The sequence below is a fragment of the Alligator mississippiensis genome, chromosome 6 (genome assembly GCF_030867095.1).
Source record: "Alligator mississippiensis isolate rAllMis1 chromosome 6, rAllMis1, whole genome shotgun sequence".
Classification (NCBI taxonomy): domain Eukaryota; kingdom Metazoa; phylum Chordata; order Crocodylia; family Alligatoridae; genus Alligator; species Alligator mississippiensis.
In genome coordinates, this window is record NC_081829.1 from 8,173,292 (window position 1) to 8,196,952 (window position 23,661).

Consider the following 23,661-nt stretch of genomic DNA (forward strand, 5'->3'; position numbering starts at 1 on the left):
ACCCACAGGCCAAGCCATGCACTAACACCAAGCCCCATAAGAGCTCAAAGGTCCTCCAGAGTCTGCAGACACCTCCCTCCCGTTTGATTTCCTGTCACTGGATTCCAGTGAGAATTAAGCACCCACCTGTTTTGAAGGATTCAGCCTTAGCTAGGGGGAAAAGGAGCCAGGCAAGTGGAGACGTACCTGCCCCGAGGCTCACAGCCAAGGTTAACCAAGGGAGTTCACTGGACTTCTGCAACTCCCAGGAAATAATAACCAGGCCAGCTTCCAGGACAGCACAGTGGCCAGCTTCAGGGAAAGACAGAAGTACTGACCAGCCTACCCCAGGGCACAGTGACCCCCTGCAAGCCTCGCTGCTGCCAGCTTCTCAGCCTCTCATTGTTTCCATGCATCGCCCTGGCATGGGATGCTCCCCACAGCCCTGCCCATGTTGGTTTTGGCTCTGAGGGCCTCCTGACCCAGACTGAGGATTATTATTTCAGTCTCGTCTGGCTTGTTTTCCTCCATTTCCTATTTCCACAAGGCCCTGGCTCTGTCTGCGAGTCCCTTTAAGAGCGAGGTGAGCCCAGCAAAGCCATTGTACCCCCTGCCCCTAAATAATGCTCTTTCCCCCTATTCCAGTGACTTCATATTGCACCAGCAGGCAGGAAAACAATGAAGTCACCGCTTCCCCACAACACACCTGTCCCAACAGCTGGCCCTTTAAAGCCAGGCTCTGCAGCTGGACTCTTTGCTTTACCAGCCCCTCTTCCCACCCCTGCTTCCTACAGCTCCTCCCCTCCTGGGAAGTGACTCTCCATGGCCAAGTTTTCCCTAGAAGCGTCCCAGGGATTCGGGTGGGCAGTACCGGCTTCCCTCGCTTGCAGCCACAGGTGGCACCAGGTGGGGCAGGCAGGGTGCTCCGCTCCCAGGAGCAGGTCAGCAGGGACTTGGGCTACACAGCTGTGCCTGGTGCAGGTGAGTAAATGCCAGCTGTTGGCATGCTGCTGGGTCTGTTTTCCAAGCAAGCCAGTGACATGGGAACTGCAGGCTTTGTGCCCCCCTGAGCAACTAGGGGGGAGCAAGAGTCATGAAAAGGGCTGTGGGATGCTACAAGGAAGGGAAATGCAAAAGGGCTTGGTTTCCTGCTTCATGGCATGCACCTTCCAACCTCACTTCACCCCATCCACTGTCTCCCTTCTACTTCAGGTCCAAACCCCACTTCTCCTGTCCTTTGATTTCACTTTTAAAAAGCCAGTGGAGTCCTTAATTGGTTAATTGATGGGGGGATAATTACAAAGGAGCTTCCTGCCTACTTCCCTTCCTGGGTCTGGGGATTGACCAGCAGCTGGGGGTAGGAGAGCCTTGTAGCTGGGACTGCCTGCGCTCTTGGGAGGTGAGTGGGGGGCTTGGGACTGTCCTCAGCCAGCTGCTGCTGTGCTGGGGATGTAGTGTCTCCTGTCTAGGAGCAATGGGGGTGCCCAGGCTGAGCTGGGAGCTATCCTCTGTTCCCCTGCTGTGGGAAGTGAGGGAGTTGTGCCTACAGCTTCTGCTTGGTGGTGGTAAGGGGGAACTGGGGTGGGGGTCTTGCCCCTGCCCCATGAGGAAGAATGTGGCCCCAGGGATGAGGGCTCCCACCCCAATAGGCACTTGCTGCATCTACACTGCTTACATCTTGCTAGCCAGGGAAGCCTGACTTAGGTGGTAGCCCAGCTGCCAGGCTGGGGTGTCCCAGTAGCAGGATAAGCTGTAGGAGCTGGGGAGGGGCTGGCTTGTTCCTGACCCCGCTCCAGGTGGTGGTGGCTGCGGTTGCTCCGGGGACATGGCCCTGATGGGAGTCCTTGACCCTGGGAATAGTTTTGGGGGTGTCCCCTGCTGCACGAATTCAGCTCTGCCAGGGTGACCAGAGTCCCTGACTTGCTTTGGTGGTTTCTCTGCTCTGCCCCTCTCCCCAGAGCTGTTGTAAAGAGTGGGTGAGAACTGCAGGGTTTGGGCTGTCTCCATGCTGGGCAGCACTAAGGGGCCGTGCTGGCTCCTTGTGAGAAGCCTGAAGGCTGCCCCGCACTCTGCTTCCTTAACCAAAAGCAATGAGCTGTCCTGCCTTGCTCCCTGATGGACAGGAGGAAACTGCTGCTCTTGCTAGGCTGAGTGTCACCCGGCAATGTCTCTTGGAATGGACTCTGGCAGCGCAAGGGACTCTTTGCTCCCCCCCATGCTTTGCTGCCTGATCTTATTTGGAAAGAAGGCTCTTCGGGGAGGGTGTCCTAGCTCCTACTGAACGGGGAGCTGGGGAGCCTGGCTAACACCTTGCTGTAGCAGCTGGGTTTGAGCAGAAACAGTGCTTTAGAGCAGTGTTTCTCAACCTGTGGGTCGCAAGAATATATGAAAGGGTCTTGAATGAATTTTTAAAACGCATTCTCCTTTAAGAGACAAATGTAGGAAACGGTTTCCTTTCCCTTGCAGGCTGTCCAAGTTCCAGCTTGCAAAGAGCTGCTTGGGGGCTGCTCCCCACACACACCCAGCCCCTGCCCCACTCCCAGGTTGGGACCTGAGGGTGGGGAGCAGGAGGTTGGGAGTGAAGGGCAGCGGGTCGAGACTGGCCATCGATGTTTACAAATGGGTCCTGGTACAGAAAAATTTAAAAACTGCTGCTTTAGAGGTTTTGGCCGCGAACCCACAGGGCACCTAGCAAAGATGCACTCTCTTTCCATGCCACTAAGGTGGCTAAAATAGTTCAACCAGCTCCTCATGAAGTGTGTACTGGCTTCAACTGGGACCAGTATATCCTGTGCTCCATGGAACATCCCTTGTGTTCCCCCATCACCCATCCCACCCCCCTTTCCTGCAGTAATGTAGGCTCCCAGTGTAAGCTGAGAGACTAAGTTTCCCTGATGCTAGAAAGCTTGGACCACAAAGTGAGGCTGCTCTTGAATACCAAGCCTCCATGCTGGGCTGGCAAAGCCCCTATGCCTTGCTAGGGTGGCCTGTCTAGGGTGTGTCACCCATTTGGTCACAGGGATGCTGGCCCCAGGGAGTGGACTGGTGATGAGTGGGAATGGGAGAAGACCCCATGTCTCCTCTGTTTCACAAAAACCAAGCTGATGTGATTCTTGTTGTCTCTCTGCTGCCAGACCCTCAAGACCCCCTAAGAGATGGGAGACTGGGGCTTCCTGGAGAAACTTCTGGACCAGGTCCAGGAGCACTCGACAGTGATTGGGAAGATCTGGCTGACAGTGCTGTTCATCTTCCGGATCCTCATCCTGGGCCTGGCGGGGGAGTCGGTGTGGGGAGACGAGCAGTCGGACTTCTTGTGCAACACCAAGCAGCCAGGCTGCACCAACGTCTGCTACGACAAAGCCTTCCCCATCTCCCACATCCGCTACTGGGTGCTCCAGTTCCTCTTTGTCAGCACCCCCACCCTAATCTACCTGGGCCATGTCATCTACCTCTCCCGCCTGGATGAGAAGCTGAAGCAGAAGGAGAGTGAGCTGCGAGCTATGCCGATGAAGGACCCGAAGGTTGAGCAGGCCCTGGCAGTGGTAGAGAAAAAGATGTCCAAGATCTCTGTTGCGGAGGATGGACACATCAAGATCCGGGGGCCCCTCATGTGTTCCTATATCACCAGCGTGATTTGCAAGAGCATCTTTGAGGCTGGCTTCCTCTTGGGTCAGTGGTACCTGTATGGTTTCTCCATGCCAGCTGTTTTCGTGTGCGAGAGAGTCCCCTGCCCTCACAGGGTGGACTGCTTTGTCTCCCGGCCTACTGAGAAGACCATCTTCATTATCTTCATGCTGGTGGTGGGTCTCATCTCTCTCGGTCTCAACCTCATAGAGCTCATCCACCTCTGCTGCAAGAATATGCTCAACGGCTTAAAGAAGATCTCATCCAGATCCCCTGCCGGCCTGGGTGAGGACTCCTTCCCGGATGAAAAGCTGTGTGAGGTGCCTGGTGGTCCGTACCAGCCCAAGCAGTACCACTACCTGCCCATGAGCGAGGCTCGTGCTCCTCCCTACCAGTCTTACAATAAGCTGTCCAGTGAGCAGAACTGGACCAACTTCAACACTGAGGAGAACCTGGCCCTGTGCAATGGTAGCAAACCTTTGCCCAACGCCTATGCTGCTAATGCCCAGTCCCTGGAGAAGCAGACCAGTCGTCCCAGTAGCTCCGCTTCTAAAAAACAGTACGTCTGAGCATCTGCAATCCGGCTCTTGTCTTCTGGGCTGCCCTGTTGGAGGCTGTCATGGCTCACAGACTTTCTGGTTGTGTCCTCTTTCTTGGAGAGGCTTCTCGTTTTGGTTGATGGGCAGAAACCTGACTTCCTCATGGGTCTGTGCTTAAAGTAAGGGTGCTGCAGATGTTGTTCCATGGACTCCTGTGAGCCCACAGCAAGCATGGGGGGGTCAATGGCATGTGGTAGCCAACTGGCCACAGGTCCCAGTGCGGTAACCTTTTGGCTCATCCTGCTGAAACCTACATGAGACTGTCGGGAAGAGGACTGTCCTCTGGACAAAAGACCTTGAGTTAACTATTGCTTCAAACAAGCTACACTTTGACTTCTTCCTTTTCCAGCTGCTGTCCCTGGAGGGCAGTTTATGTGACTTCTATATTTTTTTTTTAACACTGTATAAACATGGAAACCAAACAAAATCCCTTCTCGGCTGGGATCTTGGGTGGTTTGCATGGAAAACTAAGTTGTTCTGCCATGGGATAGAACTGCCACTGGATTCTCAGGGGAAGCTAATTGGATTGATATCCATAAAGCAACTATCAGGGAGAAGAGCAGAGGGCAAATAGCCCTTCCCTGACCAAGGGTTACGGCAAATCAGTGGCTTCCAGCTCAGCAGGTCTTTGCTGTTATAGCTTTCAGATGAAAGCGCTCCACCACCTTCATCGACCAGAGTGAATCTGGACTAGGGCAGGGAAAGAAACCCCCTTCTAATGCTGTTGGGATCTGCCTGCCTCCAAGGTATTGCCAGGTGCTGGCTTCAGCCTAGCAATCCCCTTAAGCAACACTTCCATATAGGCTCTTCATTGAAGGTGGTCCTGAGCTGAAGCCAGCTCTTTCCCTGGCTTCAGAGCCACTTGCCTAAATGCTCTTCAGGGAAAAAAACCTAAAAGAAACCTAGCACCGGCTATTCGCTATGTGCTGCTGCCTGACTTCAGTTGCTTATTTAAGCCGTTAAGTGCCTTGCTACATTGTGCCCCCCTTGAGATCGGAGTAGCTCCCAGGGGGATGGCTTTGGGTCAAAAACTGCTGTAATGGAGGATACTACCTGTCTTAAAACCCAGGCTCCCTTGAGCTGCCTGGTGGCAGAGCTGAGCTATATGCACTGTTCACCGTTTGTGTGTAGAGCAATGTGCTGTTCATGTATCTATGTATGCATTTCTCCTGTACACATCAGCAGTAGTAGCCTTGCTGCTTTACCCAGGGTTCTTCCTCATATCTAAGACTTGTCTAGTTGTTGTTGTTGTTGGTCTGAGTGTAAAAAAGAAAGAAAAAAAAAATGATAGTCTCTGCCACTGGATCTACAGCTGTCTGGCTAATATGAACCACCCTATCCACGTCCAACTCTGCTAGCAGACTTGCTGCACATCCAGAACTGAAAGGCCCACGTTCTGGAGTGTGGACTTTTGTGATACTGCAAGACCTTGGCTGCATCCAAAGCTGGGGGAAAAATAAATGCTAGTATTGAGTTGAGATAGTCCTTTTGGATGTCCAAATGTTGTTGGTGTGGCTAAAGGAACTCCTTCCCCACTGCCCTTGTTCCTTGGACTCTGTCATTCAAGATGGGGATTATGCGAGTCCAGGACTGGTAGCTCTCCTTTCCATGAGTGGGGGCTTTGTGGGATAGGGTGGAGCAGCAGGGCACGGGTGTTCACAGCTGAGAGGTCTGCACTGCAAGAGCATCGAAGTCATTTCACCCTCTGGAGGCAGGGGAAGGAGGAGTTGGATGTCTCCTCTTGCTACAGCAGGAGAGGACCTGTGTGGAAAATGTCACCATGGGGGATGAGGAAGAACAAGCCTATTGTTGCTGTTCTTAAAAAGCTCAGGCTACAGTAAGCCATCCCTGGAATCCCAAAGCTGTGAAACCACAAGAATGTGACCCAACATCCTTCTTTCTGTTTGTTCATGTCACTGTTTTGGGGGGGTTTCTTTGTTTTTTGTTCATTCTGGAGACCAACCAAAGCACTGCAGACATCTGTCCCAGCATAACCGAAGTACGTGGACTCTGCTGTGAGCGGGTGGCAGATCAGAGTTACTCTCCAGGATTTTTGTTTCTTTTGTATTTCTCTTGGCAGACTTCAAACTTACATCTCATCAAATAAAACGGTGATCCAAATACCTTGTGCTTTGCAGAGTGTTTCCTTGTCCCCTGCCCCAAGTCCCAATTTGTGGCTAGTGGGGTGGTTCTGAGAGCCGGCAGCCCTTGGCAAGAAGGTTTAAAGGGCTTTAGTCTAGGCAAGTTAACCCAGAACCAGTGTGGTTTTAAAATCAAATGCTCCTATAAAAATTGGCCTGGGAGGGATTCAAGAGGACCTGTAGTCTAAGTGTTTGGGGTCCCCCCCCTGCCTTGCTCCAGACAGGATGGTTTCTGCTTTCACAAATCTGAGATGGGTGTTTGTTATAATCTCCACTTAAACTCCTAAAATACATCCTCACCTCTCTCTAGGTCAGGGCTTTCCAACCTTTTCCTCAGCATGACCCTATTTAAACACTGGAAGTTTTTTGCATCCCAAGATGCTGTAGACAAGATCAATGAGGAAGGATGCATCAAATTCCTACTTTCATGTTTTGTGTTCCTTGTCATTAGCTTTACTGCTAGAGCTTGAGGCAGAATTTTTATTTATTTATTTATTTTTTTAGAGGAAAAACATCCATATTGGATGTCTCTATCATGTAAAATGTATGCCAGCCAGCATCAACATAGTGATTTTTACATCCGTTTCCTGCAACGTACAAGCACCTCGCGTTGGAGCCGCGACTGTCATGCGTGGATGAATGACTGCCGTGCACGAGAGTTGCATATCTATAAACAGGAAGTGTGTTCATCATAATTGGTTGACACTGTCAAGTGTCTTTTAGGACCCCATTTTTTATCGTTTGAAGTAGAGGAGCTGAGTACACAGGGGTCTGCGGGCCCTGGCTCCCCTTGAGAAGCAGGCTGTCACCTGAAATGCATAAAATTTTGCACGTGTCCGTTGTCTTGGCACTGCCCCCTGCTCCCCAGTGCAAAAGTTAGTCTGTGCCTATGGTTGCAACCCCCAATGGGGTCACAACCCCAAGATTAGGAACTGCTGCTCCCGGTGATCTGTTCCAATGTAGCACGGCAGCCTCGCTGGCTCATGCACGTCCCATTTGCATGACTGAGTTAGGTGGCTGTGCTGGGGTCTTTTCCACCCACTCAGGGCAGAAGGGAAGGAAGTCTGACCTAATCCCATTGAGTGCCCTGAGTTACAGTCGGAGCATTAATGATCTAATAGTGCCTTACTGGTTGCTGATGTCATTCATGATACGATCTTCACCTTTTGGGCTTTTCTTTCTTGTTTGACTTGCCCAGTGCATAGGCCACCCAGAAATAAACTCCTTTGGTGCTCTGGAGCCATGGTAGCATGCTTGAGCAATCTCTCTGCAGCCCTTATTCATCAGGGCAGTCTCATTATAAAGCCCTGAGTTGCACAGCCTCCATCCTCACACAGTAATGACTGAGCCTGACATTGTACTATTTGGAGCAGACATGGGATCTTAGAAATAGAGCAAAATTTCTCTAGGAAAAGGGTGCTGGGACTGTCCAGCTGTTGGCTTCCCTCTGCATGCAGGCCAGCCTTACATCTTCCTAATAAACTGCCTGCCTCTCACATAGGGAATAGGGGCTTGGAGACAGTGATGAAGGACCATGCAGGCCATAGACCTAGTTGCTGCTACATAATAGGTGGAAATGAGCTCCTGATAAGCTGAAACTCCTATATTGTTTACTGTTCCTATAACCAGAAAGCTTAAAATACTCCAGCAAAGCACGTTCCCTTCCCTAACACTGCTGCATTCTTAAAAATAACTCTTGGAGTAGACAAAAACGTGCCCCCTCCCAGCTGCGTGAATGGGCCCAGTATCGCTGCAATCAGCTGTGGAAGGAAAGAGATGGAGGGAGGAACATGCAGAGAGCTTTTGGGTTTAACCCTTCAAATTCTGATGCATTTCCCAGTCCCCCCCATCAGTCTTTCTGTCCCAGGAGTTGGGTATTGGCCACCCTCTTGTACAGCAGCACAAGTGTGGGGGGGCTCTGCAGGCCAGGAATACCCTGAGCAGCATGGAAAGCAGTGGGCTGGCATGAGAAATCAGGGTGGCTCTTTATTGAATTGTTCTGCCAATGTGGGATGAGCAGCTGTGATCTGCAGTCCCCCTCCTCGCACAGCCATGCTGGCATTTCAGGGCTGGGGTAGTAGCAGAAAGCCCTTTTCTTGGGGCTCTGTTGTTGCAGCCCATTCTCTTCCACCTGTTTTTTCAAAGGGCCACCTGCCTTGACCCTACTGCTGCCTTCCTTTCATCCTCACAGCCCTGTGCCCCCTCGGCCATAGCAGAGTGCTGTGCAGAGCTGGTGTGAGCCCCCGGCTAGGCCTTGCCCTGGGAACCTCTGCCCACCATGGTGCCCAGAAGGCAGGCTTCTCTTGTGTGAGGTGGAAAACTACTGCTTTCTGATGTCGTCAGGACAGGGCACCTCTGTGCTTCAGTTCCCATAGACCCAAGTTGTTGGGTTTTTTTTAATATATCTATATCTATCTATATATATATATATATACATACACACACACATACCTTCTGGGTCACCATTCATTACCTACTTAACCGACCAGAGGAACACCCTCGCACCCGTCACAATATACACACCCGCAGAACGGCACTGCCACACACCCATCTGCACGATTTCATCTTCCTCCAGCCCCCTGTCGTTTAGTCTGATCCCCAAATACGGAGTTTAAAACTCAGTTCATTCATGGTTGCTTTTGCCGGAGGACTTGCTGCTGCGGTCACTGATGCTGTCCTTATTGCTGTCTTCTGATCCGGTTGTCTTCCTATAGCTCCGGGTGCTGGAGGGGAGGCTGCAGGAGCACCAGGCATTGGCAGAGGGAGGCTACATCAGGTTTGGTGGTTTTGGTGTTTCTGCCTTCCCCACAAAAGGGCAGCTGGTCTCACGGTTCCTGTGCAGAGTTGAGACTCCGGAGAGCAGCCGTCAGGTCCCAGCTCTGCAGCAGACTCCCTGGGGGCTGCTGGGGCAGGTGTTGAACCCCCCTGTGCCCCCGTTCCCCAAGCGTGGAATGGCAGAAGAGTCCATGCCTTCCTCTCTGATCCCTCCAGGCTGCCCCTTCTCTGGGGTAACGACCCCTCCCTGCAGTTGTACAGAGCCTGGCCTGGAGCATCCCCGCTGCCAGCTGCTGTAGCAGGGCAAAGCCCCTGGGCACCAGTGGAGGGTAGATGGGATTGGACCCACACCCTGCAGCCTCAGCAGGGCACCAGTCCTCACTAGGTGCTTTCTTAAACCACCTCTGCAGTGTCACGAGAGGAGTCTGATCGTGCTGACAGGAGAGGAAATGCTAGAGTGAAAGGTAACAATGCAGGCCCCTCCGCCCGCCGGGGCCCTTGGCAGCCCCGCTGCTTAGTCTGCGCTTTGTTATTTGGGTTGCTCGGTGTTTTTGCTCCTGGAACTAATATTTTCATTGGCAGGGCCAGAGCATCACGCTCTTCCCCAGCCCGCCAGCCAGCAAGGTGGAAAACAAGACAGCAAAGAGCCCCTTGCTTGGAACCTGCAGACGTCCCTGTCCCGACCTCCGCGCTCCCTGGGCCGCGGCTGCAATAATAACGGGCTCGGCAGCGCTATTGTTTGCCTGTTATGACAAGGCTGCCCTGTGCTGCCCCAGGCATGGCCAGGGGCTTGCACAGCTGGAGGAAGCAGCCTTCATTGCACTCCAAGAACAACACACAGGAGTTAATTCGCACAGCAGACCATTTCCAGGGGTTGGGTCGGGAGCCAAGGAGGCAATGAGGGCTCTGGCCCTTTTCGGCTGGTGTCATATGTGTGTGTGTTTTCCTAGAAGGAGGGCAGGCGGCTCTTGTGCAAATAAAAGTTTTCAGCTGATAAGGCTGGTGATCGGAAAGGAATCACTCACTATTCCCCTTCACACGGGCCAGGTTGTGGGGGGCGGGGGAGAATCTGCCGGCGAAACATGGTGTGGGTCTGAGTCAGCAGGGAGGCTTCCCAGAGAAGGGGATGGTGGAGAGGCAGGCCAAGGGCACTAAGCCCTTCTGTGCAGGATTGCTGCTGGGCATCCATAGAAGCAGGCAGGGGTGGGCAGCACTGTGTTTCAAGTCATATAGCAGGTGCAGGTAGGGGTAAGATGAGCAGCAACCCCCACAGGGATCTAAGAGACCAAGGGCAATAGGGAAACAGAGGAATGGGGGGGTAGGAGAAGAACCCACTGACTCACCAGGTCAATCCAGTGGAGATGCACACAATAGGTCTGGCCTGTGCTGGTCTTTCAGAGCCAAGTCCCCTGCATGCGGAAACCTGACCCCAGGTCCCTGCTGCAGCATGCTGCAGGGGGCACAGCCTGGAGCTTGCCAGTAGAGAAGGCTGAATATGAAGGTTGGCATCTGATCTCGCCTCTGCTCACTTGGGCTCCAAGGCCCAGACCCTTCTGCTGAGAGGGAGCCTGGCTCTGTAGCCTGTTGGAGAGAGCAGACAGGTGAGAAGTCCTTGGTTAGAGGCCCAGCTGGAGGACTGGCTCTGCTCTTAGCCAGTGAGGAGGTCCCAGGAGGCAGGGACCAGATCCAGGTCTCCCTCCCCTGACCCATGCCCTAATCATTATGCTACAGAGGCACTTCACATGACAGCTCCTGCTGGCCTCAGGGCTCTTGCATTTAGAGCTGGTCAGGAGTCGAGCTTTAACCATCTTCCTTGCCTTGCCTGTAGCCTGCCGCTTAGGGCACTGTGCTAGGAAGCAGGCCGGACAAGTGCAAACCCCTTTGGGTGAAAAGCAGCTGGCTTCTTGAGCCTGTACCGTAGTCCCTAGGAAACAAGACAAAAAGAGGAGCTCCTTTTGCAAGCTCAGTTTCAAGTGGTGAATCCTCATTCCACCATCACCTGCCCACAGGCCTGAGTTGGTGCCCACGTCTGAAGGATTGGTGGGCTTCCAGACACGTGCCCCCCTCCATATTTCCTATTTGCTGGTGTAAACACCACTCACCTGCTGACTGGTATGAATCCCAGCCCCAGGTGCCCATTTTCACCCTTTGAAGTCCAGGGAAGCAGTCCAGTAAGCCCCTCGCTTGGCTTTGGGAGCTGGCCAGTACCCTTTGAGGCATGGGAGGGCATGCCAATGCCCCCTGTTTGGGGATGAGATCTCCACCCCTGCCTTTCGCCTGGCCTGGCAATGATCTCAAAGGACTTCCCCCTACCTCTACCACCATGTAAATGCTATGACAAGAGCCTGGCCTTGCAGGGCTCTGAACAACATCCAAGCCAAGTGTCCACGGGCCAGTTGCTGCCCTCCTCTGAGCAGAAGCTGCTGATGGCTGGTCTGACATTGGTCATCAGAAAAGTGCTCAGCAGCCTTGTTTGAGGGGCAACTCCTAGTCAACCTCTAAGGCTTCAAACTGGACTCAGGTGGTGTGTAGGCCTCTAAGGCTCTCCAAGTAATATCAGTTAGGACCTGGCATGTGTGTATGGAAGTCAGAGCAGGGCCCACAACGGTCAGATGCACTGCGTTGCTGGGGCAAGAGTGCCTTATGGCCACAAGCGCTCTACGTGGAAGGATTGCAGGGAAGGTTGCAGCCGGAAACCAGGCTATGCCACGCTGCTGACCACCAAGGAAGGCATATTTGACTATAAGTCACCTCCGTTCTCCATTGGTGGCTCTCCACTGGTGAGACAGCTGAACCCCACTCCTCCACACCTGACTTTTACTGGATTCTGTTGCCACGTGACACAAGATCACATGGAAATACCTGTGAGGTGACAGCCACAGCAGAGCCTTCTGAGGTCAGATTCCCAAAGGGATCCCAGCCAAGATGAGGTGGGGGAGGTCTACCTTCTTCCAAGCACTTGGAGAAAGGTCAAGGCCAACCTTCCCCCACTACTGCACCTCAGCTTCCTCATCACCATAGCTGGTGATGCTAGCTAACAAAGCAACCGGAGATCCTCCAGCCCCAGCCAGTGAACCTGTTTGTGCTGCCAAACACCGTTACGCTGGTGTTGAGAAAAAACCACATCAGACTATTCACTACTTAGAGCTCAGACCCTTGTGGGTGCTATAATTAAACACAATAACTACCATATTAACAGTAATCCCATGACCCGTCTCAAGGAGGGGGTACGGATCAAGCAGTGAATCATGCTCAAAAGGCACATCCTATGCAGAAAAAAGATGACGGCCTCGAATCCACAGAGCATCCCCCCAGCACTTACTGTGCAAGCAAAGTTTGGACTGATGAACAATCACGTGCTGCCTCCCCATTACAGCTGGTGAGTTTTGTTTCCCTTCTGAGCCCTTCTGCAAGCTAGATTGTCCCCTGTTCCTGAGTTTTCAGCAGTGATAAGGCAGGCCTTTGTGCGATAGCGTGGGGTGGGCCACAGGAATGAGTTCCTCCCCTAGACTGTCCATTCTTTTCTGCGATCAGGAAATGGGCTTCTTGATAACACCACCCAGAAAACACCAAACAAAGCATGCAGCACAGGATAAGCACCGACAGAAATTCCCTCTGGGATGCCACAGACCCAGGCCAGCCGCTCCAGCTCAGCTCCCACCTCCTGACAACCAGCCCATGCCTTCAATGGGGAGGCAGCAGTGGTGGAAGAGCCGTGGCAGAGTGGCTGGGATGGAGCAGAAATTGGGCGGGGGGGGTCTATGTCCATCTCTGCTTCAAACCTTCTCTGTGACCGTAAGCAAAGCATGACCCTTCTTGGTTTCTCCATCTGTAACTACCTGGTATTTAGCCGTCTCTGCATCTTTCCCCAAGCTGAGGGAGGGCGCTTTGTGCCTTAAAGCATGTTGGACATCCCTGCCAGTTGGTCCAATAAGAGATTATCCAACAAACCCTGCTGCTCTCCTGTTCCCTGGGCCATCACAGGGATGATGCCACCACGGCCCGTCTGTAAAGCCAACCTAACAACACCCATCTCTTTCCCAGGGCTTGCAAAGTATGCTGGATGACCATCTGTGCTGCACTGAACTCACTGCCAAGGCTCCTTGAGATGAAGGAGCAATGGTCACAAACTGACAGAGAGCAGATTTAGACTAGGTATCAGGAAAAACTTCATGGTAAGGATGGCCCAAATTTGGAATGGGCTTCCAAGGGAGGTGGTGCTCTCCCCTACCTTGGGGGTCTTTAAGAGAAGGCTGGATAGGCATTTGGCTGGGGTCCTCTGACCCCAGCGCTCTTTCCTGCCTAAGCAGGGGGTTGGATCGGTGATGTGTTGAGGTCCCTTCCGACCTCTGCATCTATGAAGATGGCTTTATGCCATCCCAATCACAGGCCAGAGCAGCCCCAGAGTAGCTTTAGTAGACCAAGTGGCTTGTCTAAAGCCAACCCTTGGATGGGAGTCCTTGGAGAGCAGCTTTACAGCTGTCTTCTACAGCTCCTGCCACAGGCGACTCCTGCCCTGGCTGGAAACCAGGTAAGAAGCTCCCTTTTGCACCATTGTTGTGCTCTCACCTGGCCCAAAAGGATCAGGGGAGGGATCAGGGTCTCCCCCTTTGAGAGGGTTGTACTGTACTGTTTGGTTAACCCTCATGGCAAGCGCCTCGGTCAGGGGTTGTCATTATTGTACATTTGTACAGCCCCTAGCACACTGGGACCGAGTTGGGGCTGTCTCCCAAAGCTGCTCTAACACGGCCCACTATTGCAACGCACCTGTGAATGCAATGACTGGAGGCAAACCCCACGCATAGACGCCAGGCAGGTCGGCATGTCATTCAGGCCATTCCCTGCAAATTCCCAGCTCTCCCACTGCCTTTTTGAGTTACTTCAGAAACATCAGGCTCCTTACCCTCAGTCCCCTACATGGAGGTAATGATACAACTTTTCTCCCACGCTTTTTCTGTCTTATTTGGGTTGCAAGCTCTGCAGGGCAAGGACGCGCTTTCTCTTACTACAGCACCTGGCACCACAGTCTAGTTGAGGTTGGCATCTTTCAGGGACTGCCACCCATGTCTCTACGGGAGGGTCCTGGAGCACTGGATGGCTGTGATCGCTTCCCCAGTATGGGGTGGACTTGCTGGGGAAGCTGAAGGGAGAATTGCTGCAGGGTGTGAAAGGAAGGCTCCATAAGCCCTCGCTAGCCCTTCAAGTCTCGACGCCTTTTGAGAGCCCCCCAGTAGACTCCTACAGGACCCTGCTTCATCCCTAGCAAAGCATTTTCCCTATAGGCTTCTCCACCTGCCCACAGCTCATTTCTAACAGTGATCTCGAGTGCAATAGCATTCCCCATGCCACAGCTGCCCTCCCCGCCCATCTTTGCTATCCTGACCCGCTCTAAGGCTGCTATTTCCTATGCTCCCCCTATTGCTCCCTGCAGCGCAGCAATGAGACTTTATTTTTTTGCCAGCTAAATAAACAGATAAGCAAGGATATTTCAGTGCCGGCGGTTCCTGGAATGTACAGTGGCTCCCAGGCTCTGGGACAAGTGGCCACAAGGGGATTAGAAAGAGCTGAGAGGACTGGAGGGAGGAAAAAGAAACACACAGATTTTTTTTAAACCAGTGCAGTGGGAGCTTGAGGAACCCTAGGATGGGATGGCCTGATGGGAACGGAAACACTTGTCTGCTCGGTGCAAGAGACAAGGGCTTGCAGAGGCTGCTGGAAGCGGATGGGCTTCCACCCAGAGGGGTCAGCAGTCAGTGGGGCTGGGGTTCACAAAGTAACCCACGGCTCTGCAGCTGCATGCACACACACACACGTGTGTGTGTGTGGGGGGGTGAATATGAGAGTGAGCAAGCAAGGAGAATGAGAGAACGTGTGCGTGAGAGAAAGAGAGAGAGAGACAGTGTGTGCAAGCGTGTTTGTAGTTGCAGGTGTGGGACTATGAGAGACAATATGCATGTGTGCACGTGTGTGTGTATGTGAGAGAAAGAAAGCGTGTGCATATGTTTGCAGGTGTGCATGAGACAATGTGTGCATGCACACGTGTGTGTGTGTGTGTCTGTGTGTGTGTGTGTGCGCACGCGCGAGAGAGACAGAGAAAGAAAATGCATGTGTTTGCAGTTGCAGGTGTATGAATATGAGAGACAATGTGTACGTGTGTGTGCCTGTATGCATGTGTGTCAGAGAGAGAGAGCGCATGTGTTTGCGGGTGCAGGTGTGTGCACATGAGAGACAATGTGTGCATATGTGTGTGTGTGTGTGTGAGAAAGACAGAGACAGAAAATGTGTGCGTTTGCAGTTGCAAGTGTATAAATATGAGAGACAATGTGCACGTGTGTGTGCATGCGTGTCAGAGAGAGCGAGCACATGTGTTTGCGGGTGCAGGTGTGTGCATATGAGAGACAATGTGTGTGTGCAAGCATGCGTGTGTAAATGCCTCAAGTATCCATTTCCCTGGGGTAGGGGGTGTATGTGTGTGTCTATAGGTCTTAAGTATATGTGTGTAAGTGCCTCAGTGCCTATTACCGTGTGCCTGCATGCACGTGTTTCTGTTTTGATGGGAGTGAGCACCTCATTAGAAGCATTTCTTTCTTTCCTTGTGTGTGTCTCTGGGTGCCTGCAGGTGTGTGTGTGGCGGGGGGGAGGGGGGACAGGACGGGACACCCAAGGGATACAGTCCCTCTTGCTGTCTCCCAGGCATATCCCTCGCCCGTGTGAGTGAGCCAACACCATAGATTCATAGATGTTCGGGTCGGAAGGGACCTCAATAGATCATCGAGTCCGACCCCCTGCACAGGCAGGAAAGAGTGCTGGGTCTAGATGACCCCAGATAGATGCCTATCTAACCTCCTCTTGAAGACCCCCAGGGTAGGGGAGAGCACCACCTCCCTTGGGAGCCCAGTCCCACTGCAGCAGGATTGGGGCCACAGCACGATCAAAGTTCCTTTGCAGAAGCAGGCAGGAGTCGGAGCTGTCAAGTTCAGGGCTGGCTCCGCTGCACACCTCCCCGCCCCTCCCTTCCCCAGGCCTGGCGAGCTGGAGCCACGGGCTGACGGCAGCACTTCCTCTGCGGCTCTGGGGATGCTCCGGCCTTCCCTTTCTCAGAGGAAGAGCCTTGTGCCTTGGCCTGGCTGGGCTCTGCTGCACACCGGTTCTCGAGCACAAGGGTGGGGGATCGGGGTGGGATTCCCTGAGGGATGCTCCAAAGGCCTGGCTCAGTGAGCTCCTGCCTAGGCAGTGCCCATGCTCTGGGATATAAGAGCCTCATGGCTCAGCGTGTGGCTGCTGGGTGCCAGCCCAAGTGCCCTCCAGTGAATCCCCAACCTAAGGTGGGTCCCTGGCATGGCTGGCTCTGTCCAGCCTGTAGGATCTGGCGCTCCATTGCTGTCCCCAGCCGGACCTCAGCAGCAGCTCTGGTCCTAACAGGATGGGCCAAGGGGAGTTCTGGGTTTGCTCCCTGTCCTGCCCCTAAACCTTGGGAGGTGGGGGGCTGTGCTGGGGAGCCAGGGGCTTTAGATACACCTAGAGCCCAGGCCTGGCTGGCACATAAGTGAGTTGTGCATCTGCCAGTGGGAACCCCTCTGACCTCTCAGGGCCCAATCCTGCCCACGTAGGTACTGCTCAGGCTCACAGATGCCGATGATAGGAGTGCAAGACCCCTTGTTGTCCCCAACCTTGCTGCTCCCACGCCATCAACCTGCTTGTCCCACTGCAGCCCACAGGCTGTGGGTATGAGAGCCTTCTCCTCTACAGCCATTGACTGCTCAGAAAGTGCCCTACCACCCTCCCCTTTCCTGTCCCCTGGAGCTTGTTTTATTGGGACCCGGGGCACTCCCAAACTGCAGTCATGGGGGGGAGTGGGGAGAGAAGCTCCTCTGGGCATCAGGCCCACAACCCTGTGACCCTGCTATATATACCACTGGTGCCAGAGCAGCATCTGTCCCCGTGGATTCAGCTGTTCTCCACACTGAGCCCAAAGGCAGGTGAGACCTGAAGGCACATGGAGCCAAGGCAGGAGCCTGGCAGAGCTTTGCCCAGTTGCTGGGCCACGGGGAGGAAGAGAAGAGTCAGGGAGGGGAGGGAGGCCAGCAGGTAAGCGGCATCCCCAGCCCCTCCAACAGGCAGGGCCCTGTGGCTGGCCGGACGCCAGCATGGCTATTTTTAATCATTCCCGTTATAAGGAGCTTCCAAATCAGGTTACTCGCAGGAAAAACCCGGCTGGAATCTACAAGGAGCAGCCAAAGGAGGAGGGGAAGGTGGGGGGAGCCGGAGGCCTGGCCTGCCCCTGCCACGCTCGGCTTTGTTCAGGAACAATTGCCCTGGGTTGGAGCAGAACACGGCCCCCCGGAGCTACCCGACCCTCTGTACCAGCTCGGGGCTGGGCCAGATGTACCAAGCTGCCACCCTTGTGTAGGAGGGGATGTGGGTTGGGGACACAGCCTGGAAGTTGGCCAGAAAGGATGGCAGACAGCCACAGGACGCTCCATCAGCCTGGGAGCATGGGCTGCAAATGCAGCTCTGCAGGGTGCCCGTGCTTGCAAACAGTGCCCTGCATAGGCCAGCTGCCCTGCCCCGAAGGAGGCGCCAGTCGGCCAAGTCTTCCTGTCTGGCGGGCTCCCCAGGGCTATGCCGTCAGCGAGCGGCTTGTTTCCTTTTCCTCTATTGCTGTGACCCCTGCTGGGCTCGCCGCCCCAAGGCAGGTGGCATGACCCAGCAGGGGCAGGTAGCAGGGAGGGGGTATGCCAGCCCCATCACTCACTATGGCCCGTGCAGTACCACGAGGCCCTCAGCCTTCATGCTGGAGCCCAGACCAGCCCTTCCCTAGAAATCCCAGCCTTGCCCACCTCCCACAAGCTGGTGGAGAGGGGAGGTTTTTACACCCTATTCCAACCGGGTGGTAAACTGAGGCACAGGAGGCCAGGACCCACTCCCTGCTTGGACCCCATTCTGCTCTCTGAGCCAGGACTGAAAACCAGGACTGTGAGTCCAGGGCCCCAGGACCCTGATCCCTCCCCTCCTCCCTCCAGCCCTGAGCACCAACCCAGTCCCTCAGCACCCCCCACCCACCCAGCCCCATCCCTCCGCATCTCACCACGACGAGTCAAGCACCATTAACGCCATTCCGAGTCCCTGCCTCGTCCGCACCCACAGGTCCTTGGGGGCCTCGGTTTGCCCTGTCTCTCTTGCTCCCCCTCCCCAGGTCCCAGTGGCCCCTCCAAGACACCAGCACCTGCCCATGTGGAGACGGGACCTGGGCAAGCTGTGCCCACCCCACAGGCCTCCTATTGTGCTTGGAGCAATAACAAGCCCGCATCACCGGAGCGGGATCCCAGGCACGATCGACTCCCCTGCCAACAATTCACAAGAGAGGAAAGCAAGCCCCAAACAATCCCTCCCCCCCTGGCCCGCTCCCCACCAGCGGGGGGGTTATATATAGCGCTCCACGCTAGCCCAGACAATGCCAGGGCCCTTCTCGGCCCATTGGGCTGGCCCGGCCCTCCTGACAAATGTGTGAGAACGCCGAAGCCGGAAGAAGTGGCTCAATAGCCTCTGCAACTTCCCGCATCCTGATATTGTCAGTCACCTCCGGACACTTCCTCAGAGCGAGGAATGCTTGGGGGGGCAGGGGATGGAGGCTCACAGCACCCCCAAGGTATCACGTCTGCCCCCAAAATCACCCCCTACCCCCCATGGCACCCACAGATCCATCATACCGAGGGCTGCAGATAGCGGGAAGGTAGCACAAGGCACTGCTGTGTAGGGCTCAGACAGGGGTGTCAGGACTGCTGACCTTGGGAGGGAAGCGGGGCTGGTTGGAAGAGGTGGTAGGAGGGAATAGGAGTGGGTCAGCGAGAGCAGGGGGGTGGGCATTAGGGCTCATGGGAGCTCAGAGAGAAGCGATGCCCAAAATTAGATCAGAAGGAAGGAACCCAGTTCTGCTGGGGTTGGTCCCCAGCTCCAGAAAGGAGCATGTGAATAGAGCCAGGGGCCGGGACCCAGGACTCCTGAGTCCCAAACAAGTAACTCATCCCAGGCAAGACACCTGTCTCCAGGTGCAGCTCTCTGTAAGCGAGAGAGCTACCTGCCTCATGGATGCCACATGGCATCCATGCGCGATCCCAGCAGGGGTGGCAGCAGGCTCCTCCCCAACCCCAAGATTTAGAGAATGATCCCCAGGGTTGAAACGGATCCATGCAGGGATGATACGGAGGAAACAGTGGGAGAGCGCAAGCGAAAGCCACGGGCACCTGTCAGAGATGCCTGCCACAAAGTGTTTAAGGTGCATCTTAAAACTCTCCCTGAATAAAAGCCCCAAGGTCTAGCTCCAGCCCTCAGCTGGACCTCCAGCCTCACCTACACCTTGGCCCAGCCTTGCTCTATCTATCAGCTAGCAGAGGGCTGGGCTCCAGGGGTGTAGGAGGGCCCTATCCATGCCAGACCCCACCCCACAGAGTGCCACACATCTTAAACACGGCATCGCTCCTCTCGATGGCTGGGACAGAGGGGCAGCAAGACACAGGCATGCCTGGGCCATGGAGACTGTAGCAGGAAAAAGGGTCTTGCAGAGAAAGGGCAGGAGGAGGCTGGGAAGATTCCCACAAGCTCATGGCAAAGGGCAGACCGGAGCCTGGGAACCAGATGCGCCTCCCTGCAGCTCAAAGGGAAGAGAGGCCGAGGAGCAAGCAGTTCCCCTGGGGACGTGTGGGACATGCTGCTTTGCTGCAGTTCCTTTGACTTAGGTGCTGCCCGGGCTGTGGGCACTGGGGGTCCCTTGCACGGGGCCTGCAGCTCAGCAGAGGAGCCTGCCAAGCCAGCAGCAGCCTTGGGGGCATGAGTGGGTTTAGTGCCCAGGAAAGAGGCTGCACCTCGGGCATCCCTTGGGGTCTGTAGGGGTGTGGATGGAGCAGGGTATTGGGGCCCTGGCCCAACTCCCTGCCTACCGCAGAGCAGCAGCAGGGCTGATCTAGTGCAGGTCCCTGGAACAGCCCCTCTGGTGAATCTTGTTCTTCCCCTGCACAATGGGCTGGGGCAGGGCTAGAGACAAGGCCTTGGCACCTGCTCCATCCCCAGCAGGTAGGCTGCCTGTGCTGGTGGACCCACTGGGGGCTACTTCCCAAGCACCCACGGCCTGCTCAGCTGTGCAGTGCCCCAGCCTGAGAGACCAGAGCCCTGGGTGCAGGGGCAGGGACAACTGCAGGCCTGGCTGGGAAGAAAGGCCACGTGCTGCCTCCTCTGACTGTTAGCAGCTCCTTTGCTGTGCAAAGCCAAGGAGCAAATGTTGTTCACGCCGAGGCTGCATCTACCCAGAGCCCCAGGCCGCTCAGCACCACACTGGAGCCAGGCCCCTTGCCATCAGCTGCATCCTGCACATGGGGAAGAGATCTCCAGTCCTACCGCTGGCCAGGGGCCTGGCTATGATCTCACAGGACTTCCGCCGCCATATATGTGCTATGACCAAAGCCCAGCCTTGCAGGGGAGCAGGCAACATCCGAGCCAGGTGTGCACAGGCCAGTTGATGCCCTCATCTGAGCAACAGCTGCTGACGGTCAGGGAGGAAGGGGGCTGGGCCCAGCCTAGCAGCAAAGAGCACATGGGTCAGGCAATAAGGAGCCCAGAGGCTGATGTTTGATGTCCCTGGCTGTCTCTGCAGAGGGATCAAGGGCCACTCCATCAGAAGAGGGGGCCTCATATGCCCTGCTGGGACCAGGTTACATCACCCAGCACTATCAGCACCAGCTCCACTATTCACTCCCCCCCATCCTGCACCCAAAAACAGCTGCCTGATCCAAGCACCCGCCTCCAGCCACCTGCATCTGAGGCATGTGGGTTGAACACTCGGCACAAACAGCAAACTAGGGGCAATGAACAAAGTCCAGGAGTCCACGAAGGGTGGGCGTTTCTCAAGTCACTAATCCTGCAGGCACAGAAAAGGACCATCCCAGTACATATAAAAGGGGGCAAAAAAGCAAAGAAACCCTCTTGGTGGAGCAAGAGGGTCACAAAATCCTTGGATAAAGGAACAGAGGTAGATGTTATTTACTTAGGTTTTAAGAAGGCCTTTGACACAGTGTCACACCCAATTCTTATAAATAAACTAAACAGTTGCAATGTAGATCATTACAGTTGGGTGGGTAGAAAATTAGGTTATGGGACGCACCCAGAGTGGGGGTGGACGGGTTGGTTTCTACCTGGAGAAATGTGGGCAGCGGAGTCCTGCAAGGCCTGTCCTGGGACCCGTACTGTTCAATATCTTCATTAGTGACTTGGATGAGGGAGTAGAAAGCACCCTGTCCACGTTTTCTGATGACACCAAACTACGTGGGGAGGTACACAAACTAGACTGCAGGGAGCAGATCCAGGCTGATTTGGAGAGGCTGGGGAAATGGGCCGAACAAAGCAGGTTGCAGGTTAACAAGGATACGTGCCATGTGTTGCACCTGGGGAGGAAGAATCATCAACACTCCTACAGCCTGGGAGGCACCGCTCTAAGTAGCACAGCTGCGGACAGGGATCTTGGGATGTAGTCGACTCCAAAATGAACATGAGTCACCGGTGTGATGAGGTAGTAAGTAAAGCTACCCACACCCTTCCTTGCATAAGTAGGTGCATCACGAACAGGTGCAAGGAGGTGATACTTTTCCTCTATGCGGTGTTGGTGAGGCCACAGCTGGAGTACTGTGTCCAGTTTTGGGCACTGCACTTCGGGAGGGATGTGGATGGCCTGGAGAGGGTTCAGAGGTTACTCGTCTGGTTAAAGGCATACAGAAAAAATCTTATGTGGACCGATTGGGAGACCTGAACCGCTTCAGCCTCCACAAGAGGAGGCGGAGAGGTGATCCTGTGGACGCCTACAAACTCATCGGAGCGGGGCAGCAAGAAATAGGGGATACAGTGTTTACCAGAGTACCCATCAGGGTAACTAGAAATAATGGCCACAAACTGGAAGAGAGCAAATTCAGACTGGACATCAGGAAAAAACTCTTTACAGTGAGGGTTGCCAAAATACAGAATACGCTCCCAAGGGAGGTAGTGCTGTCCCCGTCCTTGGAGGTGTTTAAAAGGAGGTTGGACAGACACCAGGCTGGGGTCATCTGACCCCAACGCTCATTCCTGCCCAGGGCAAGGGGTCGGACTCGATGATCAAATAGGTCCCTTCCGACCCTAACAGCTATGAAACCATGGAAGTCCAAGCAGGTGCTTTAGCAAGGGGGCAGTTTCAAGGTCAAGCACAAGCCACGTATACAGAGTGAAGGGCACTGGGTGTGGGGGCAGGAACAGCTTTGCAATCCCACAGGCTGCTACTGTCAGGGTCACAAGCCCCAGCTTAACCGCCTGCTGCTCTCAGCCATGCCGCTGACCAAAGAGGAGCAAGGTGGGGCGAGGGACTGCCCCCAGCTTCACCTCAGGACCTTGTCTTGGTGGCTTACTGAAACTGTAGTAAGCATTACCGTGCCACATTAAAAGCCAAAACCCGCTCTGTGCAGTCTTTCAGTAATTATTACTACAAATCTCCCAACCCACAAGCCTCACAGGGAGCTCTGCTAAACCTGGACTCTGCCACCCAGGGTGGATGGAGAGGCCCGGGGAGCCAAGCCTGACAGAGGCGCTGGATCCTACGATCAGAGCCAGTTTGAGACTCTGGTGCAGTCCTAAGACTGAGCCAACGATCAGCAGCCCCAGACCTGGGATCACAAATTGCTCCTTTTATCTCTTTAGAGCAGTCAGATGATAGCAGAACGTGGGCTAGTTAATGCGACACTCCTCCTGCAAAACGTCCTGACTTTGCCATATGAACATGCTTAGTACGTTTTACTGCTTGAACACACAGACTCGTGTTATAAGTGCACTTAACATGTGCAAAGTGTAACATCCGACAAAGCCTTCAGCTTTCCTCTCTGTAAGGCCGGTGTAATAAGCCTGCCCTACCTTTGTGGAAGTCCTGGAAGACACGCTGCAAAGGGGAGCCGAGCTCAGGGACTCCAGCAGACCCCTGCTGCTACATCTGGCCTACAGCACCTGTGGTCAGAGGAAGCCACTCATGCATCTCAGTGGGGAACACATGGCATCCCAGCCCCGGGCCTCGCAACCAGCCCAGATGCTTACCCCACAGCTGTTGGCACTTCAGGTGCCAGGGCAAGGTCTCAGGATCCTGTCCTCAGATGCACTGAGACCTGGGACATGGCAGAGGTCGATACCAAGCCAGCACGGGCCCCCTGTGCCACTTGAGCCAGTTTCTAGGGCAGGTGGGTACTGGGCTTCGCCATAGGACTCAGCTGCAGCTCTGCAAAGCAAGCTGAAAAGGTTTGCTATGGGTTACAGAGAAGAGGCCTCTCGAGCCTTATCAGCCCCAGCCCCAGCAACGTGTGCAGGACAGCAGCCAGGGTGATAAATAATGCAGGCGGCTGCCATCAGAGGAGCAAAAAGCCCCTTACAGCCATTGCCTCCTTATGCCCGTGTCTCTGATGCTTGTGAAGGGACAAAGCTAGCCAGCGCAGTAACATTTCAACCAGCCCAGAGGTGGCTGCACTTCAACAGCAACAGGACTT

The 23,661-nt window shown here is 54.5% G+C and overlaps 2 protein-coding genes across 12 annotated transcripts in view; one reads left to right on the top strand and one right to left on the bottom strand.

Annotated features, from left to right (window-relative positions):
- SMIM12 (small integral membrane protein 12) overlaps positions 1 to 23,661 on the bottom strand; it is a 41,915-nt gene that overhangs the window by 12,865 nt on the left and 5,389 nt on the right. For 4 of the 9 annotated variants that reach the window (XR_009462939.1, XR_009462938.1, XM_059729597.1 and 1 more), the window contains exons 3-4: positions 18,207 to 23,408; positions 6,810 to 10,699 (exon numbers count right to left, since the gene is read on the bottom strand). The gene's annotated coding sequence lies outside the window, so the exon portion shown is untranslated. Of the gene's footprint in view, positions 1 to 6,809; positions 10,700 to 18,206; positions 23,409 to 23,661 lie in introns of those variants that run through there. The other 5 variants (XR_009462940.1, XR_009462943.1, XR_009462942.1 and 2 more) reach the window with 5 other exon arrangements.
- GJA4 (gap junction protein alpha 4) lies at positions 740 to 6,325 on the top strand. 3 transcript variants are annotated; one of them, XM_014605066.3, is made up of 2 exons: positions 740 to 960; positions 3,114 to 6,325. In XM_014605066.3, exon 2 carries the CDS (start codon positions 3,135 to 3,137, stop codon positions 4,170 to 4,172), a length of 1,038 nt encoding a protein of 345 aa, XP_014460552.1. In that variant the 5' UTR covers positions 740 to 960; positions 3,114 to 3,134; the 3' UTR covers positions 4,173 to 6,325. The 3 variants fall into 3 exon arrangements, with proteins under 3 accessions (XP_014460552.1, XP_014460553.1, XP_059585578.1); XM_014605067.3 differs by lacking the exon at positions 740 to 960 and adding an exon at positions 1,292 to 1,378; XM_059729595.1 differs by lacking the exon at positions 740 to 960 and adding an exon at positions 1,316 to 1,336.

Bases quoted from the DNA above. Each gene is read 5' to 3' on its own strand.
- GJA4 (XM_014605066.3), top strand. From the start codon at position 3,135: ATGGGAGACTGGGGCTTCCTGGAGAAACTTCTGGACCAGGTCCAGGAG.